The following is an 18,997-nucleotide window of genomic DNA, read 5'->3' as shown; positions in this document are numbered from 1 at the left end:
GCACCCCTACATCTACTAGAAGATTCTAGAACTGGCTGTAAACTACGAAGAATACCAGGTAAATTATCGAAAATTAGGTAAAGCTGGATGAAAAGTGACTACAAAAGGTACACGATTATTCTCACCTTTACGCCTGTCTTTCAATGTGTCGTCCCTAGGAATACGTCTAACCCGGTCAACTTCCCTCCCCACAAACCTGCCGTCATAACCCCTATCAACTAAATAACCTTGTAACTCTAATACCCTCTTTTCGAAAGAAGAGTCTTCCGAACATACCCTACGAATACGTAGTGCCTGCCCAAAAGGAATGCCTTTCTTACAAGCAGACGGATGACAGGACGTGTGAAAAAGATATTGATGCTTATCAGTAGGCTTACTATACAGATCTGTAGATATAAACCCATCCCTAAGAGTAAGTGAAACATCCAAAAAATTTACCTGACTAGTAGACCACTCAAACGTAAATTTTATAGTTCTATGTATAGAGTTCATGTGAGCCATAAAATCTCTCAGAGCGTCCTCACCTTCAGTCCAGATCATGAAATTGTCATCGATATACCTACGCCATAAATAAGGCTTAACTGGAGAAGTGTCTATGATTTCCTTTTCAACTTTAGCCATAAAAAGATTAGCATATGATGGTGCCATTCTAGTACCTATAGCCGTACCTAATACCTGTAAATAATGCTTCTTATTAAATACTAAGTTATTATTCTCCAGGACAATGCGAGCTAAGTCCACAAGGTCCTCTGTAGGAATATAATTACCTGTTAACTTACCACGTTTGTCCAAAGCGGCTTTAAGAGCCTCCAGCCCCTCATCATGGGGTATGTGGGGGTAAAGCCCAACCACATCTGCTGTGACTAAGATAGCCCCCTGAGGTAAAGTTCCCATATCCCTCACTATATTTAGAAAATGTTTAGAATCCTTAATATGGGATGGTATAGATGGCACCAAATCCTTAATATGATAATCTACAAACTCAGAAATCTTTTCAGTGCAAGTATTACACCCCGATATGACTGGCCTACCTGGATTACCCTTCTTATGTATTTTAGGAAGGAGATAAAATCGACCTGTCCTAGGCTTACCATTGATTATAAGATAATCTAGAGTCTTATCATCTATAAATCCATCAGCAGACAACTTACGTACCCTTCTATTTACTAGCTCCGTAATATACTGCGTGAGATCCTTGGTTTCCTTATATACCTCCTTGTCACTGAGCTGTCTTAGTACCTCTTGAATATACTTATCCTTATCCATGACCACTACCCCAAAACCCTTATCCGCCTCTTTTATAACTATATCCTTAGCATACCTTAAATCCTTAAGAGCTCGGCGTTCATCCTGTGTCAAATTACTATAAAACTTACCTTGTTTGTTTGAAGATAAGATCTCTTCCTCCAAGGCTTTAGCGTACGCCTCTATAGCAATTTCGCGACCTTTTTCCGGACACCAAGATGTTTTTTTTCTAAAAGCTGGGGTTTCCGAAAAATCTGCATCTACGGCATCCGGATCATAAAAAAATTCCCTTAACCTTATACGCCTAACGAAATCATTGATATCCTTACGTAAAGCAAAAACATCCAACTCATTAGGAGTAGGACAAAATTTAAGACCCTTAGAAAGAAGAGCAACCTCCCCACGGCTAAGTTCCCGGCTAGATAAATTAACAACTACGTTAAGACCCATGGTAGACTCCCCCACTGTACTAGTAACCGTATTAGTATTAATAGTTTCTGGAATAGACCCAGATAATGTTCCAATAATATTGTCCATACTGTGAGCCTCGTGCTCTGCTCCTCCATCAACCATGTAGTCTTGCTCCTCACTATTGACCTCATGCGAAGCATCAAACGCGATCTCTTTATGATCCACTGTCGTTTCCATAACATCTACTATCTCTCTTCTATAAAAACTTAGAAGCGCATCCAATTTCTGCTCATGTTTCTTGTTAAGGCCATCCTCAAAATTCGGAAGAATGTCTAAACAAAAATTCTGATAATAACTCATATGTCCCTCATCCAACTGAGACTCCAGCCTCTCAAACTTTTCTGTAACACCATCCAAGACTTTTGAAGTTTCTTGTAGAAATAGAACTTGTAGGCGAGACGAACACTCATACAAGGTCGAGTCCCACAAGTCCCGAAAACCATCCGAAATATGCCCTATATTTGCCGTCTTCTTAATAATGAGTCCTTTCGTAACCACGCCTAAGCTGACAATCGGCCAAAAAATGGTAATGATGTAAATATCTTGATCTTTTTTTCTTTAAGTTGATGAGCTTGTAGAATCCTTCCCCCATCAGTCCTCGGGAAAATCAATACGAATAGAATCAAAAAGCCCAAACTGTCGCCTTCTCGTACCAGAACAATGAATACAATACACCAAAAACTGGAAATCGACTCTGCCAAATTTTCGTCTTTAATAAGACTTCTTCAGGGCAGACTGAAGAAGGTGAATCGTAACAAGCTTATTTACATCATAATAGTGGCGCGAGACGCAAAAACATTACAACTGACAAAAACGCGCATTTTCTAGAATAGCGCGCGCTATGGATAAAAAGAATTTACACTTCTCTACGTGGGTTCCTACTACAAAAAAAGTCATCACTATTAAGACCCCGCGGGTAGATAGACTTAAGCCGATAAGCCCACTGGCCTTCCCTTTCCCTAAGCTGAGCCTCAGAGTTACACTTATCTATAAGTTGTACCATAACATTATTAAGACCTAAATGATTGTCGCAATGAAAATGTTGATAGATAAGGTCATCCTTAACTCTTTCACTAACCGGTAAACTAGGGTGCTTATTTAACCTACTTTTATGATTATGAAAACGCTTCCTAAAACTATTGATAGTAGACCCTACGTATTGCTTGCTACACATAGAGCAAGTAATTAGATAAACAACAAAATCTGAGTTACAGTCCAAGTCAAAATTAATGACATATTTCTTATTAGTAACTGTACTGCGAAACTCCCGCCCTGTCTTAAGAAAGTTACACACCCTACACCTTTTACCGCCACACTGCCACAGGATTCACATGCGTCCTGAATTGCTTTCCTCATCCCTGGCCAGAATAGGACTTCACGTGCCATGCGTATGTTGGATTCTGCACCAAAGTGATTTGCGTGTATCTTGGAGAGCATGGTTTTGTACATTGATTGGGGTATCATTACTTGTATGCCTTTGTAGATTATGCTGTTCTGTACTGACAGCTCGTCCCTATAGCACCAGTAGGGGCGGAGCGAATGTCGCAGGCGTGTTTTGTCTTCTGGCCATCCATGTATGATGACGTCTTGTAAGGCTGCCAATGTAGTATCTTTGCTTGTCTCTTCCCTTATTTGGCTCTCAGTGTTCTTTGTTAGCCTTGGGTTCTTGTCGGTGTCTCTGGCCGCCATCTCTGTGCGGAATACTTCGAAAGATGTTACTTTAGCGGCAATGGGTTGAGGAAGGGCTGCTCTAGAGAGAGTGTCGGCTAGGTAGAGGGTCGGGCCTCTTTTGTAGGTAATCTTGAATTGATATCGCTGCAACTTCATGATCGTCTTCTGTAAGCGTGCTGGAGCCTTGTTGAGAGGTTTCTTCATGATGGTTTCGAGGGGCTGGTGGTCGGTGTGAACTTCGGTATCTGACTTGCCGTATAGCCACTGGTCAAATTTCTGGAAACCGTTACAGATAGCCAAACACTCCTTCTCGATTTGTGAGGAGCGTTGTTCTGTTGGGCTCATACTTGAGGACGTGAAGGCCACTGGTTGGAGTTTACCCTCGTCATTGGGTTGGAGCAGAGCTCCACCGACAGCATAGTCACTGGCGTCCGTCTGTAGCACGACTGGCTTGTGAAGATCATAGTAGGCTAAGACAGGAGCTGATGAGATCAGTTGTTTTGCTTTCTTGAACGCTCTATCTTGTGCTTCAGACCAGTTGAAAGTAACGGCGTCCTAGGTTAGCATGCGCACCGACTGTATTTCTGTGCTCAGGTTTGGGCAGAACGGCGCAAGATAGTTCACCATTCCGATGAATCGAAGTAGTGCTTGCTTGTCTGGATCCGGTTTCATTCCTTCGGCCGAGATTATGGTTCCCATAAATTTGAGCTCTGTCAGCTTGAACTGAAGCTTATGTGCATTGAGCTTGATATTTCTCTGTTTACAGCGTTCCATCAGGGCGACGAATCGTCTGTCGTGATCTTTCTCAGCTTCTGCGAAAACTTTTCCCTCTCCGAATACTAGGATGTCGTCTGCGATACATATAATGCCTTCCAGGCCTTCGAGTGCAGTTAACAGTCGCATCTGAAACTCCTCTGGTGCGCTCTTAATTCCAAATGGTAGGCGGCGCCAACGGTATCTTCCGTATGATGTGTGCATTTTTGTCAGCCATGACGATTCCTCATCGAGAGGAATGTGTAGAAACCTTTCTTTGACATCAACAAGGGAGAAACATCTCGCTGAACTTAGCTTGTGAAGCTGTTCGTACAGTGAAACGGTCCGCCGCTGACCAGCAGACCGCTGACCAGCAGACCGCTGACCAATATATTCTCCTGTATTTTCCTGTATTCTCCTGTATTTCCCTGTATTCTCCTGTATTTTCCTTTATTCCCCTGTATTCTCCTGTATTTCCCTGTATTCTCCTGTATATCCCTGTATTCTCCTGTATTCCCCTGTATTCTCCTGTATTTCCCTGTATTCCCTTGTATTCTCCTGTATTTCCCTGTGTTCTCCTGTATTTCCATGTATTCTCCTGTATTTCCCTGTATTCTCCTGTATATCCCTGTATTCCCCTGTATTCTCCTGTATTTCCCTGTATTCTCCTGTATTCTTCTGTATTCTCCTGTATTCCCCTGTATTCTCCTGTATTCCCCTGTATTCTCCTGTATTCCCCTGTATTCTCCTGTATTCCCCTGTATTTTCCTGTATTTCCCTGTATTCTCCTGCATTTCCCTGTATTTCCTTGTATTCTCCTGTATTTCCCTGTATTCTCCTGTATTTCCCTGTGTTCTCCTGTATTTTCCTGTGTTCTCTTGTATTTTCCTGTATTATCTTGTATTTCCCGGTATTCTCCTGTATTTTCATGTATTCTCCTGTATTTGCCTGTATTTCCTTGTTTTTTCCTGTATTTCCCTGTGTTCTCCTGTATTTCCCTGTATTCTCCTGTATTTCCCTGTGTTCTCCTGTATTTCCCTGTATTGTCCTGTATTTCCCTGTATTCTTCTGTATTTCCCTGTATTCCCCTGTATTTTCCTGTATTCTTCTATTCTCCTGTATTTTCCTGTATTCCCCTGTATTTTCCTGTATTCTCCTGTATTTTTCTGTATTCTCCTGCATTTCCCTGTATTCTCCTGTATTTCCCTGTATTCTCCTGTATTTCCCTGTATTCTCCTGTATTTCCCTGTATTCTCTTGTATTTCCCTGTATTCTCCTGTATTTTCCTGTATTCTCCTGTATTTCCTTGTATTCTTCTGTATTTTTCTGTATTTTTCTGTATTCTCCTGTATTTCCTTGTATTTTCCTGTATTCCCCTATATTTTCCTCTATTTCCTTGTATTCCCCAATTCTCCTGTATTTCCCTGTTTCCCTGTATTCTCCTGTATTTTCCTGTATTCTTCTATTCTCCTGTATTTTCCTGTATTCCCCTGTATTTCCCTGTATTCTCCTGTATTTCCCTGTATTCTCTTGTATTTCCCTGTATTCTCCTGTATTCTCCTGTATTTCCTTGTATTCTCCTGTATTCTCCTGTATTTCCTTGTATTTTCCTGTATTCCCCTATATTTTCCTCGATTTCCTTGTATTCCCCAATTCTCCTGTATTTCCCTGTTTCCCTGTATTTTCCTGTATTCTCCTGTATTTGCCTGTATTCTCCTGGATTTTTCTGTATTCTCCTGTACTTTCCTGTATTCTCTTGTATTTGCCTGTATTTCCTTGTTTCTCCCTGTATTCCCCTTTTTTTCCCTCCATTTCCCTGTATTCCCCTGTATTCTCCTGTATTTCCCTGTTTCCCTGTATTTTCTTGTAATTCTCCTGTATTTCCCTGTATTCTCCTGTATTTCCCTGTATTCTCCTGTATTTTCCTGTGTTCTCCTGTGTTTCCCTGTATTTCCTTGTATTCTCCAAGTATTTCCTTTATTCCCCTGTATTCTCCTGTATTTCCCTGTATTTCCCTGTATTCTCCTGTATACTCCTGTATTTCCCTGTATTCTCCTGTATTTCCCTGTATTCTTCTGTATTTCCCTGTATTCCCCTGTATTTTCCTGTATTCTTCTATTCTCCTGTATTTCCTTGTATTCTTCTGTATTTTTCTGTATTTTTCTGTATTCTCCTGTATTTCCTTGTATTTTCCTGTATTCCCCTATATTTTCCTCTATTTCCTTGTATTCCCCAATTCTCCTGTATTTCCCTGTTTCCCTGTATTCTCCTGTATTTTCCTGTATTCTTCTATTCTCCTGTATTTTCCTGTATTCCCCTGTATTTTCCTGTATTCTCCTGTATTCTTCTGTCTTCTCCTGTATTTCCCTGTATTCTCCTGTATTTCCCTGTATTCTCCTGTATTTTCCTGTATTCTCCTGTATTTCCTTGTATTCTCCTGTATTCTCCTGTATTTCCTTGTATTTTCCTGCATTTCCCTGTATTCTCCTGTATTTCCCTGTATTCTCTTGTATTCTCCTGTATTTCCTTGTATTCTCCTGTATTCTCCTGTATTTCCCTGTATTCTCCTGTATACTCCTGTATTTCCCTGTATTCTCCTGTATTTCCCTGTATTCTTCTGTATTTCCCTGTATTCCCCTGTATTTTCCTGTATTCTTCTATTCTCCTGTATTCTCCTGTATTTCCTTGTATTCTCCTGTATTCTCCTGTATTTCCTTGTATTTTCCTGCATTTCCCTGTATTCTCCTGTATTTCCCTGTATTCTCTTGTATTCTCCTGTATTTCCTTGTATTCTCCTGTATTTCCCTGTATTTCCCTGTATTCTCCTGTATACTCCTGTATTTCCCTGTATTCTCCTGTATTTCCCTGTATTCTTCTGTATTTCCCTGTATTCCCCTGTATTTTCCTGTATTCTTCTATTCTCCTGTATTTTCCTGTATTCCCCTGTATTTTCCTGTATTCTCCTGTATTTTTCTGTATTCTCCTGCATTTCCCTGTATTCTCCTGTATTTCCCTGTATTCTCCTGTATTTCCCTGTATTCTCCTGTATTTCCCTGTATTCTCTTGTATTTCCCTGTATTCTCCTGTATTTTCCTGTATTCTCCTGTATTTCCTTGTATTCTTCTGTATTTTTCTGTATTTTTCTGTATTCTCCTGTATTTCCTTGTATTTTCCTGTATTCCCCTATATTTTCCTCTGTGTCGCCAAGAAAACAGAAGAGAAATAAAGAAGAATTCTAGAGCGATAAATAGCGAAAAACTGATTGAAGCGGACTCCCAAATATGGTATGCAATGCCTTTATAAGGAACTGACCGAGCGAACTAGAAAAACTACAGATTTTAAAACAAGATTGACTGATGTGTATTTGTTAGCCTACGTAGCAAGCGTTTTTGTGGAGTTTCATCAGGAATAGAGAGCGAGCGAGGAATATGGCCGGGCAAAAAATGGGGATTCTTCGCGCGGCCACATTCTTTGCTCGAAACTCCACAGAAACGCTTGCTACACAGGCTATGTATTTGTATGAATAATAGGGGCATAGCTATACCCCGCCATTATTGTTTCTAATGTTTATGTAACGTGCCCCCCCATTTAAAAAAATAAAATAAATAAAATAAATTATATTTTTACGCTCGGGTGCGTTCGTGCAGGATGATTCCCTTTTTTTCTTGCTTTTCCCAATGCGCAATGTATTTTTTCTTAAATGTTGGGTCTTCTCGCTATGTTATATTTTTTATCCACCCTCCTCCCCCACCTATCCCAAATCAAATTATAATATAGGTACTGTACTGTACTGCTGGCCCGCTTTCAAACGAAACAACTTTCAGAGGAAAAAACTTGAAAAGTACAAAAAAAAAAATAAAATTAGACACATCATAGCCAAAAAAATGAAAAAAAAAGCTGATAAGTGTAGAGGGTCATGAAAACGTTCACCGTTCAAATAATCGAAGGCTCGAGGACTGATTATATAAGATAGCTTGAACCTATTTGGCATATAACGGGGTGATTTTGAAGTCAATGAACCAAAGTTAGCGGGAAAAGAAAAAAGACCTCAAACAGTTGGAACAATGCAGAAGCAGAATTTTCATCTTCTTTCAAAGAGAAGTGTATTTTCCTAAGCAAGATTACCTTGCCGCAACGAGTATCTGGAGTATACCACAAGTAACTCAAGCTCACTGTGTATGAATAAATTATAGTGGATTACGTCACGTTGTGTGTCATGGTTTACATTAAACATATCCGGGATTGGAATAAGACGTTCACTTTAATACGAAATAAAAACATTAAGACTCTCAATAATATTCTGACATGACAGTGGAATCTTAAATATGGTCTGTGTGAAGTTTCAAGCCATTTGGGCCGGTATTTTGAGATTTACGTTTGTTCTGGGGGAATGCAGTGCTGTATGGATGTGGTGGTTGTGGTGGAGGGGGGGGGGGGGGGGCAATAAACATTTAAAAACATGGGGACCTGGCCACACCCCTACTGGTTCTAATTTTTGAAAATATTTGGCCCTGGCTATGGCCCTGCACCTGCAATGACTCATGGCTCAATCGAGACTGACTCGTTTGATGATACACTCTTTTTATTTTTATAAGATCGTCTACTTTTCAATTGAGGCTGGGCAGTTCTTATTTTTTTAGCATTTTAAGGCTGAAAGTGCTCTTAAAGATGTTCTTAAGTTTTAGTGCTTATAAAATATAGTTCCCAATGAATTATTAGGTAGAGAATTACACAAATGTTTAATAGCAATAATATTTTAGGTTGTTATCGATAAACACAATTTGACACTGCATTTTAGTACACATAGACTAATTAAGTAATATTTTTTTCTGCTATATGAGCCTCAGCAGGTTCCTAGCATGTTCTTAAAATTTGTTGAAATCTCAGCATGCATGTTCTTATTGAAAAGGTTCTTATAAAAAAAGAGTGAACTACATTATTATCAGGATGTCACAGATAAGCTCGACTTAAAATTTATTGCAAATGAATCAAGAAAAGTACGCTGCAACGTTTATTTATAATTATTAAATTGTTATCTTTTTATCTTATTGTATAAAGAATAAAAGAGGGAAGGGAAAGTTTAACTTTCTGACTGCCCCGCCCCCCCCCCCTCTCCAACCATTCCCGTTATCTAAAACAGATTACACGCATCCAGGGGATCAGTCTTCATAAACACCTCTTCTACAACATCACTTTCTTCGTCCCTATTGCCAGTCTCTTGGACCACAGGGTACCCTCGGTCTGTGAGACCGTACTGTGGGTCTATCTAAAAACAAAGATATTGTAAAATAAATGGAGATAGCATGCCAGCGCACTTGATCGGTACATTTCATTATGAGTATATATGGTAATGAGTGCGTGGTAATGAGTGGTGGTGCGTGAGAAAAAGAATACGTTAAATCACTTACATGTTCCTGAGCCACTTCCACTTCAATATCCAAGGCATCAGGTACGTCCTGATGCTCGTCATGAGATGGTGCAACCTGTGCGTTAATATTAAACAGTTGTTACAACAACAGCGATAAATTTGAAAAAATAGGGAAGCATTTTTCGGGCTTCACCAGCCAGCACTTATTTATTATATTATTATTATATTTATTATATTTTATCTTATTGTATAAAGAATAAAAGAGGGGAGGGAAAGTTTAACTTTCTGACTGCCCCGCCCCCTCTCCAACCATTCCCGTCATCTAATTTAAAAGAATATTACACCCTTCAATGGGATCAGCCAACAGAAAAAAATACTTACATGTTCCTGAGCCACGTCAATTTCCTCAGGTAGGTCCCGACCTTCAGTTGTTTGATGCTCGTCATGAGATGGTGCAACCTGTGCGTTAATATTAAACAGTTGTTACAACAACAGCGATAAATTTGAAAAAATAGGGAAGCATTTTTCGGGCTTCACCAGCCAGCACTTATTTATTATATTATTATTATATTTATTATATTTTATCTTATTGTATAAAGAATAAAAGAGGGGAGGGAAAGTTTAACTTTCTGACTGCCCCGCCCCCCTCTCTAACACAGATTACACGCATCCAGGGGATCAGTCTTCTTAATCACCTCTCCTACAACATCACTTTCTTCGTCCCTATTGCCAGTCTCTTGGACCACAGGGTGCCCTCGGTCTGTGAGACCGTACTGTGGGTCTATCTAAAAACAAAGATATTGTAAAATAAATGGAGATAGCATGCCAGCGCACTTAGTGTGGATAAAAGATAAGCATCTTTAATCTTTAAATGAAATAATTGCGTTTAGCTAGGCTAATGGAGCATCTACTTATCGTCAATCAATATGACATGCAAAAGCTGAAAACTTTAGGCGCGCCTATGCAACACTGACTTTTACTATCCGAGAAACAGAGACAGATAATGAATCAAAGACGTAAAAGCTTGGCCACGTCTCAAAATCACGCCAACTTTAAACAAAGTAAGGTTAGACAGGGAAAGAAGAGAGTGATGTCACTTACGCAGCCATTTGGAGATATGTCTATATGTAGAACACATGATAGCCAACATATAAAACTTCCACTTACATCCTCCTGTTCAACAGGGACTTTATCTACAACTTTCTCTTTTTCTTTTTCCTCTGCCGCAAATACCTGCCAGATAAAAGCGTGTGTCGATTACTCTATTAACCAGGGTATATATGAGCTTTTAGCGGCTAGCACTGATCGGTACATTTCATTATGAGTATATATCCACCTGGATTGCGTGGTGATTACCACGCATCACCACGCATTCCAGGTACGCACTCAGCACCACGCACTCCAGGTACGCACTTATTACCAGGTACGCACTTATTACCACGTACACCGGGCACCCATTATTACCACGCACTCCAGGTACGCACTCATCGCCACGCACTCCAGGTACGCACTCATTAACACGCACTTCACGCGCTTTTTATCATCTCATTCACTTGCTTTTGTTCACAAGAAGCCCAAGAAACAACGAAACTATAACCATTTTACCAGTTTTATATGGATAACCAATTTTTAGGTAATTTGCATAAAATCTGAGAAGCCACGAAATTGTACAATGGTCGGTAGTTCACTAGACAATCATAATACATAAGTTTTAAATGTTTGCAGACGAGATTTGATTAAATCAGGACGTTATTATAACTTTTGTTATTGTTATCTTTTTATCTTTCTTATTGTATAAAGAAAAAAAGAGGAGAGGGAAAGTTTAACTTTCTGACTGCCCCTCCCCCCTCTCCAACCATTCCCGTCATCTAACATAGATAACACGCATCCAGGGGATCAGTCTTCATAAACACCTCTTCTACAACATCACTTTCTTCGTCCCTATTGCCAGTCTCTTGGACCACAGGGTACCCTCGGTCTGTGAGACCGTACTGTGGGTCTATCTAAAAACAAAGATATTGTAAAATAAATGGAGATAGCATGCCAGCGCACTTAGTGTGGATAAAAGATAAGCATCTTTAATCTTTAAATGAAATAACTGCGTTCAGCTAGGCTAATGTTGCATCTACTTGTCGTCAATCAATATGACATGCAAAAGCTGAAAACTTTAGGCGCGCCTATGCAACACTGACTTTTACTATCCGAGAAACAGAGACAGATAATGAATCAAAGACGTAAAAGCTTGGCCACGTCTTAAAATCACGCCAACTTTAAACAAAGTAAGGTGAGTCAGGGAAAAAAGAGGGTGATGTCGCTTACGCAGCCATTTGGAGATATGTCTATATGTAGAACACATGATACCCGACATATAAAACTTCCACTTACATCCTCCTGTTCAACAGGGACTTTATCTACAACTTTCTCTTTTTCTTTTTCCTCTGCCGCAAATACCTGCCAGATAAAAGCGTGTGTCGATTACTCTATTAACCAGGGTATATATGAGCTTTTAGCGGCTAGCACTGATCGGTACATTTCATTATGAGTATATATCCACCTGGATTGCGTGGTGATTACCACGCATCACCACGCATTCCAGGTACGCACTCAGCACCACGCACTCCAGGTACGCACTTATTACCAGGTACGCACTTATTACCACGTACACCGGGCACCCATTATTACCACGCACTCCAGGTACGCACTCATCGCCACGCACTCCAGGTACGCACTCATTAACACGCACTTCACGCGCTTTTTATCATCTCATTCACTTGCTTTTGTTCACAAGAAGCCCAAGAAACAACGAAACTATAACCATTTTACCAGTTTTATATGGATAACCAATTTTTAGGTAATTTGCATAAAATCTGAGAAGCCACGAAATTGTACAATGGTCGGTAGTTCACTAGACAATCATAATACATAAGCTTTAAATGTTTGCAGACGAGATTTGATTAAATCAGGACGTTATTATAACTTTTGTTCGAATTGGATGCTGAATCCGCTGCTAACTTCACTACTTGAATTAGCTGCTGAGTTAGTTGCTAACTTCACCGCGGTCTTTAAAACTTTGATGAAGTGATCGTAATATTCCTTTCCTCAAAAGTGTCGCGAATAGTGTACATATGTTTCAGAGCAGTACTGTCATTCCAGTAAATTTTTGCACACATGTCCTAGTTACTTTAGCATCGATTTAGGGCAAAAGGCTTAAAAGAGCACCTTTTTGGACCGACATCTAAAATTTCTGTATTCGCATGCACAAGCTACGCAAAACTTTACCTCATCTATCTCGAGCTTCTCGTCCGCTTCCAATTGCTCTTCAACAGCTTCTTGCTTTTTTGGTGGTGGACCCTCACGAGTCTGTAAAAGCAATGGTTATATCTGAAAGGACAACTAAAAATACCCAAGTTCATTTCCCAAACAGGAAGACTGAAAACAATTGCGTCTGTCAAGTATTTATATTTTTGGGGTGTTGCTTCAGTCAAGAACGCTTTACATAAAAAATAAACATGTTCAACAGTCCTCACTATTATTCGACTATTCCTGTAAAAAGCATCATTTCCAAATTTGTTTTACTCATCGATTCTTTCCTAGCAGTAGGTTGATCAATATGTCTTAAAGATCCGTGACTGTAGCGTAAAAATAATTAAAACCTTTAGAGGTAAACTTATGCTTGTTGATCGCAGAAGAACTGGGGACGATGGACGATGGTTTCTCTTCTTTCATTTTTCTCTTCCTTAGCATTGATTTCACACCGCTTATGTCCCCTGCCCCTTTTCCCCAATCTCTAAACGTAATTTGTACCCTAGACTTCTACATACGTTGTAGTTCAGCTCCATATCGTTGACAGAACTGATACAGCCTAACAATAAATGTAGCTCTGCCGCGTGGAACAACTCAAATGGCCGAACCCGACGCTCCACGTGCCTAAATTTATTCGCTGAGGGCATTCATCCACTTTTGGCGGGAATATATCGCGCCATTTTCTATGGCATTTTCTATAGCAATCCGGTACTTTTAAACTATGACAACTGTATATGCATAAACTATATACTGAAAATTACCCCGCTCGAGTGATAAAGGGTGAAATATGGAATAAGAATGACAAACATCGTGTAGTATAAAGATTTTTTGCACAAATGCGGATCAAAACAAGGTTTGATCAAAATTATCATCACAATGCCAAGGGAATGGAGAATGGATTAAGCATTTAGCAAAACAAGTATTTGTTTTCCTTTTTCAAGTCACAGAAGAAACATTTAATGCTTCCCTTGGAAATAATTGGCAAGCCTTTGGTTAAACATATCCTAGTTGCCCTTAGTTATTAAGTTATTAGAAAAGGAACATGACTTGCAAGATGCGATTTGCGTTGAAGTAAGATACACAAGATAACACACAAACAACCTACTTCGGACCTTCACTTCGTACTCATTATAAGATGCCCAGACTTGTTATTGAATAACAAAGACGATGATGAAATCCATGTTTTTAGGAATAGCCCAATTCATACGCGGACCAAAGTTTGATTGACTAGCGCTATTTCCCAAACGACACAAGAATATTGGATTCGCCGAGGTCGCGCAACAACGAATTTGGCTGTTAATACTATTACAGTATCTAGGTTTTTCTCTGTTGCGTTTATGCTTACTAGGCTCATTCCAAACATCCCTTAAACAGAGCATTACAAGGAGATTTGACTATCATCTTCAGAGCCGCAAAGAAAAAAACACTTTTTTGTCAGAAAAAAGACGTCATTCTATTATAAAATACTCTACATTCTGATTATTCTTGGTTTTTTTTCTCAGAGTCAAATTAGGTTTTCTTATTTTCCACAAGATTCTTTGAGTTTTTGTAGCAGAAGAATTGGAAGATTATGTCTGAGCAAACAAATGCGCCAATAAGGCAACTTAAATCAAAATTATATTCCAGCATAGATACGATTAGATAGATTTGAATTTAAGTTTAATCCTAACTTAGGATCTTCTGTCTGTCGAGCAATAGAGTAAAGATGTTATAATATTCAATAAACATTTAAAGTTCATCCAAAATATGAATTGTTGCTGATAACCAAAGCATGACATGCAGATTTTTCAAGGATGAGTTAGTGTTCCGCATCTTGATTTTAGTGACTCAGAGCAAGGAGTCAAATATGCTCGTTGCCAAGGAACAAGTCCGTTGATGGAAGGAGGATTGAAAACTTTTTTTGTCATTGTAACAATGGATTTATCAAAAGGTAAATGATGTTTGCCAACTTGATGTTTGTGCCTCATATAAACACAGTCATCTACCATGGTGCGCAATCAAAAATTCATAACGTTCAAGGAATATCAAGATTACCTCCAGTAAGTTGGGAACATATTCGATTTTTTTGGAAATTGATGAAGAATTTGTGGAAATGATTGCAGTGTTACCAAAAAAGCTTAAACCGTCATCTTCAACGTTGCCAATGTTTCTCCTAAAAGAAGATGTCGATAATGCCAAATGAAAATATGCTGTTAAATGTCATTAGCGTAGCTTATGTCTGTTGGGACTACGAGGAATCAAGGCCGTCAAATTAGAATTTTAGCATAAAAATACATAAGAAATTCTATTTCATTGGTTATCGTACGGATTCCTGGCATCACCTTTCGGTTGTCCAATGAAAATCAGTTTCTACCACTGATGACTTCTACTGCAAGATTTGGTTTGGAAGGTAAGAAAAAAAACTGAAAGTTCTGAAAGTTCTTGTATTGAGAGAAGCAAAAATATTTGGATTTTCACATTGTAACAACTTGTGTAATGTTTTTTTTACAAGTCTTCCTTAGAAAAATGCTTCCGCAATCAAAGCATATTCAAGACTGGCTGAAGGCACATTCCTCAAATGAAGGAACATAAAACAATGTTTTGCTTTGTCGTAAAGCAAAATGAAAGGTATAGTAATTATTATAGACAGCTGGATCGGTTAAATCAAAGCTTTTTACTGTATGATTCCGTATGGAAGTAAAATAACTATTGTGCGGAATTTTCCACAAGACGTTTTTATATTCTAGGGAAGAAAAGTGTTCTGTATTCGGCTAGATACCGCGACTTTAGTTGTTTGCTTTGGGTGCCGTCTTCCCCGCTTAACAATAGAGTTAACAATAGAGCGAGACGGGAATGAGCCTAGGAAATCTCCCGATATTGATAAGGAGAAACAATTTTTCTTAAATCATTTTAAATCTTAAGAATGACTGCTGATTCAACCGATCCAGCTGCAGTTTACGGTTGTATGCCGCTCGATCCGACCAACTGCACAAACACTATAACTTCATTCTGCATGACGACAAAGCACAACCACTGTTTTCATTCTCCACTGCACAATTGAGAAATTTGTTATGATACCTCTTCAGCGAGTATTGAATATGCTTTTATTCGGAAAGTTTTTTTCTGAGGAAGATATTATAGTGTCTTTTCGTACATTTTGAAAATCCCACTCAGACGGCCATCTTCAATACGACAGCTTGATCGAATTTTGACGAAAAAACTAATAAAAACATCATCAAATCGACTTAAAGCATCTCGTTTTGCGTTCTTTCAAATGCAATGGATTTGAAATCTTAAATTTAAGGTCGACAGGCCTCCATAACATACTTTTTCATATTCAACATCGGCCGCCATCTTGATTGTTTCAAACCTATTATGTTTAGTATTTTGTAGCGAATATATCGATCCCCTTAAACAATTTTGGAAACAGTCTCGAGACAACACCATTAACTTGTAATATTAACGGTTGATTTAGGATTGTCGCCCATTTATTTGCGTTTTGAAGCGCGTTTTGATCGAAAACATGTTCTTGAGCTGCATGCAAAGGATGGCTCGTGACTTCAAGCTTGGTGGAGGCCACGTGGTTTTGGCATGGTCGTGAGTTTCTTTTATTTTATATTTAAAACAATGTCTTATCATTAAAATCCTCCAAAAACGAGGGTAAAAGCGATCTGGACGTTGAGATCCACGAGATAATTTATCCATTTTTGGTGGGCTTGTAATGTTCTTTTGTTCACCTATTTCCCTCGAATAGAGCTTTGCTTCTGAACTAATGTTCTGCAACTAAATCCCTCTGGAAATACGCTTATTCTCAAGAATTCTATATTTAATACAAAGTTACTCTTTGATACAAAGTTCTATTTCCTATAGCCATAACTAGCCACACAAGCCTCTAAAAAGGAAGATTCGATGCTTATGGTTTAACTTGCAAATAAAGGATTTAAAGTCTTTTGTACTGTAAGTTTTGCTTGCATGGAAGAGGAAAACAAGCCTAGGAAATCTCCTTAAATTGATAAAAAGAAAAGGCACTACTAAGGCATTTTAAATCCAAAGAACAGCTTTGATTCAACCAATCCAGCTGTCGGTTCCGGCTGATTCGACCAACTGCACAAACACTATACCTTAACCTTGCTTCAACGATCAGCATTCTTATTCTTCACTGCAATTTTATTCTTCACTGCACATTTGAGAAATGGCTCTATGTTAGCCGTGCAGCGAGTATTGGATAGTTTCTTTTAAGTTTCATTTGGGAAAGTTTGTAAGGAACAATGATATGGTGTCTAAAGAGAATCCTTTTTCCTAGGCGGCCATCTTGTAAATCTTGTACTAGAAGCATGTGTATTCGTATGATCGAATTAACGAAGGGAATACCAATAACAAAATCCTTAGATTGAATTAAAACATCCTTATTGTGTTTTTTAAAACGCAGTGGATGTCTTATTTCGCATGAACGGTTTGACATGCGTTTGACGTGCTCTTCTGTCCATCTTGTCGGGCGTTCAAAAGTCTCCAGCTAGTGTTTGCCACTTTTGTGGAAAACAGTTCTCAAAACAATCTTGGTCAGATTAAGCTAAATACACATACTTACGGTAGCTTTAGATTCAGCCATATTTTATCGAGCATTTGTTCTCGATTCTTGCCGTTTGTACTGTTCGTGGGTCGAAGGCTCACACCAAGCACGTGGTTTTGGCATGCGCACGAATCTCTTTTACTTGTCAAGCGATTATGCCCTCCTCTTATTCTTAAAAAACTAAAAAAAAACTAGATTAATACGAGATCTAAAATTAAGATCTGCCAACAGTAAATATATTTAGACATCTTGATGACTTCTAAGAGTGTTCATCTTTTTTATATTTTTATTTATTATTTTTCACAGGTCTTATTATAAAGGAAGACTCCATGCCGCTAAGAAAACAGAAGAGAAATAAAGAAGAAGTGAGCATAGGAATTAATGTCAAGCAGGCTTCGGAAGCAAATTTCTTGAGAACATTTGTCACAAACAATTTTTGAAGACCATTTTCACTGCCACACTTAAGGGAGCACGGCAGAATGTATTCCTTTTTAACGTGCGATTGATATTATTACGAAAATAAACGCGTCATGTTTGTTTGAGCGCGAGCTGGATGCGAGAGCAAAAAGCAAAAGCTGGGGGAGGGGGCTGGGGGAAAGAAGGCGATAAACGAACAAAGACCCTGTTGACAAACATAATTCACTTCATAATGCGAACCCCGGCCCACTCCCCCAACAGCGCAACTGACAAACACACATGAGGTGTTAAATAACAAAGTGGTTTATGTTCGTAATAATATCAATCGCGCTGTGAATAGGAACACATTCTGCCGTTCTCCCTTGCCACACTCAAACGCTAGTGAAATATGCTTAGCTTGCTACTTTTACTCTCACCACAGGTAGCCCAAGCTCTGTCAATGAGTAATTGGGACCGACAGGCTATAGAGAGAACACACATGGAGATGTTTACTTTATGCTAGTATTCTTCCATAAAAATGTAATAAATTCAATTCAACGTGATGTGGTATTTGTAGCCGTCTATTATTTCCAGAGCGCATTCGGGGCCGCTTTAGCGCTGTTCGGTGACATTTAGAGTTCCCTCTATCAATCCCACTAAAGAAAGAAGGAAAGGTTGGTTACTAATTTCCAATCACCTCGACTAAATTTTTCGGTTCTCAAAAAATATGCAACTCACAACGATTCAACTATGGGAGACGATCGCCCAATAAATTTCAGCTCATAGGGGCCCCCCTCATAATGTTAATCAATACTTCCCCGTGTTTTCAAGCTCAAATCGTCGCTTCAAATGCCTTCAACAATTTCCAGGTATCCGCTCACTTCTAGATCGTCGACGGAAGTCAATCCCGACTTCTCCCAAGAATGCAATTTGACAGGCGCTTTGTTTCCGTTGGCCAATCGAAAACCGACCCATTGTGAAATTTGTAAACGGGCGTCCCTTGGGAGAACTCGGGAATGACTTCCGTGGCAGCACATGACAGCACCTATACCCAACCTATCCCCCCTTCCCCCTTCCCCCTTCCCCCTCCCCCCTCCCCCCTCCCCCCTTCCCCCTTCCCCCTTCCCCCTTCCCCCTTCCCCCTCCCCCCTCCCCCCTCCCCCCTCCCCCCTCCCCCTCCCCCCTCCCCCCTCCCCCCTCCCCCCTCCCCCCTCCCCCCTCCCCCCTCCCCCCTCCCCCCT

At 39.6% G+C, this 18,997-nt stretch overlaps 1 protein-coding gene and 1 long non-coding RNA gene across 5 annotated transcripts; one reads left to right on the top strand and one right to left on the bottom strand.

Annotated features, from left to right (window-relative positions):
• Positions 1-8,390: 8,390 nt before the first annotated feature.
• Positions 8,391-17,600, bottom strand: LOC116613982. 4 transcript variants are annotated; one of them, XM_032374518.2, is made up of 9 exons: positions 17,379-17,600; positions 12,788-12,868; positions 11,894-11,959; positions 11,422-11,511; positions 10,676-10,741; positions 10,204-10,293; positions 9,890-9,967; positions 9,549-9,623; positions 8,391-9,406 (listed from the first exon to the last, which is right to left on the bottom strand). In XM_032374518.2, the coding sequence occupies exons 1-9, from the start codon at positions 17,397-17,399 to the stop codon at positions 9,272-9,274; spliced, it is 702 nt and encodes a 233-aa protein (XP_032230409.2). In that variant the 5' UTR covers positions 17,400-17,600; the 3' UTR covers positions 8,391-9,271. The 4 variants fall into 4 exon arrangements, with proteins under 4 accessions (XP_032230409.2, XP_048586941.1, XP_048586942.1 ...); XM_048730984.1 differs by lacking the exon at positions 17,379-17,600 and adding an exon at positions 13,330-13,590; XM_048730985.1 differs by lacking the exons at positions 9,549-9,623; positions 17,379-17,600 and adding an exon at positions 13,330-13,590.
• LOC116613983 lies at positions 13,591-18,319 on the top strand. Its single transcript, XR_004294300.2, has 3 exons — positions 13,591-15,200; positions 15,303-15,418; positions 17,667-18,319. It is a non-coding gene; the product is annotated as an uncharacterized LOC116613983 (long non-coding RNA).
• Positions 18,320-18,997: the final 678 nt, after the last annotated feature.

The sequence above is a fragment of the Nematostella vectensis genome, chromosome 8, assembly GCF_932526225.1.
Source record: "Nematostella vectensis chromosome 8, jaNemVect1.1, whole genome shotgun sequence".
NCBI lineage: Eukaryota > Metazoa > Cnidaria > Anthozoa > Actiniaria > Edwardsiidae > Nematostella > Nematostella vectensis.
This window is presented reverse-complemented; position numbering and strand designations above follow the sequence as displayed.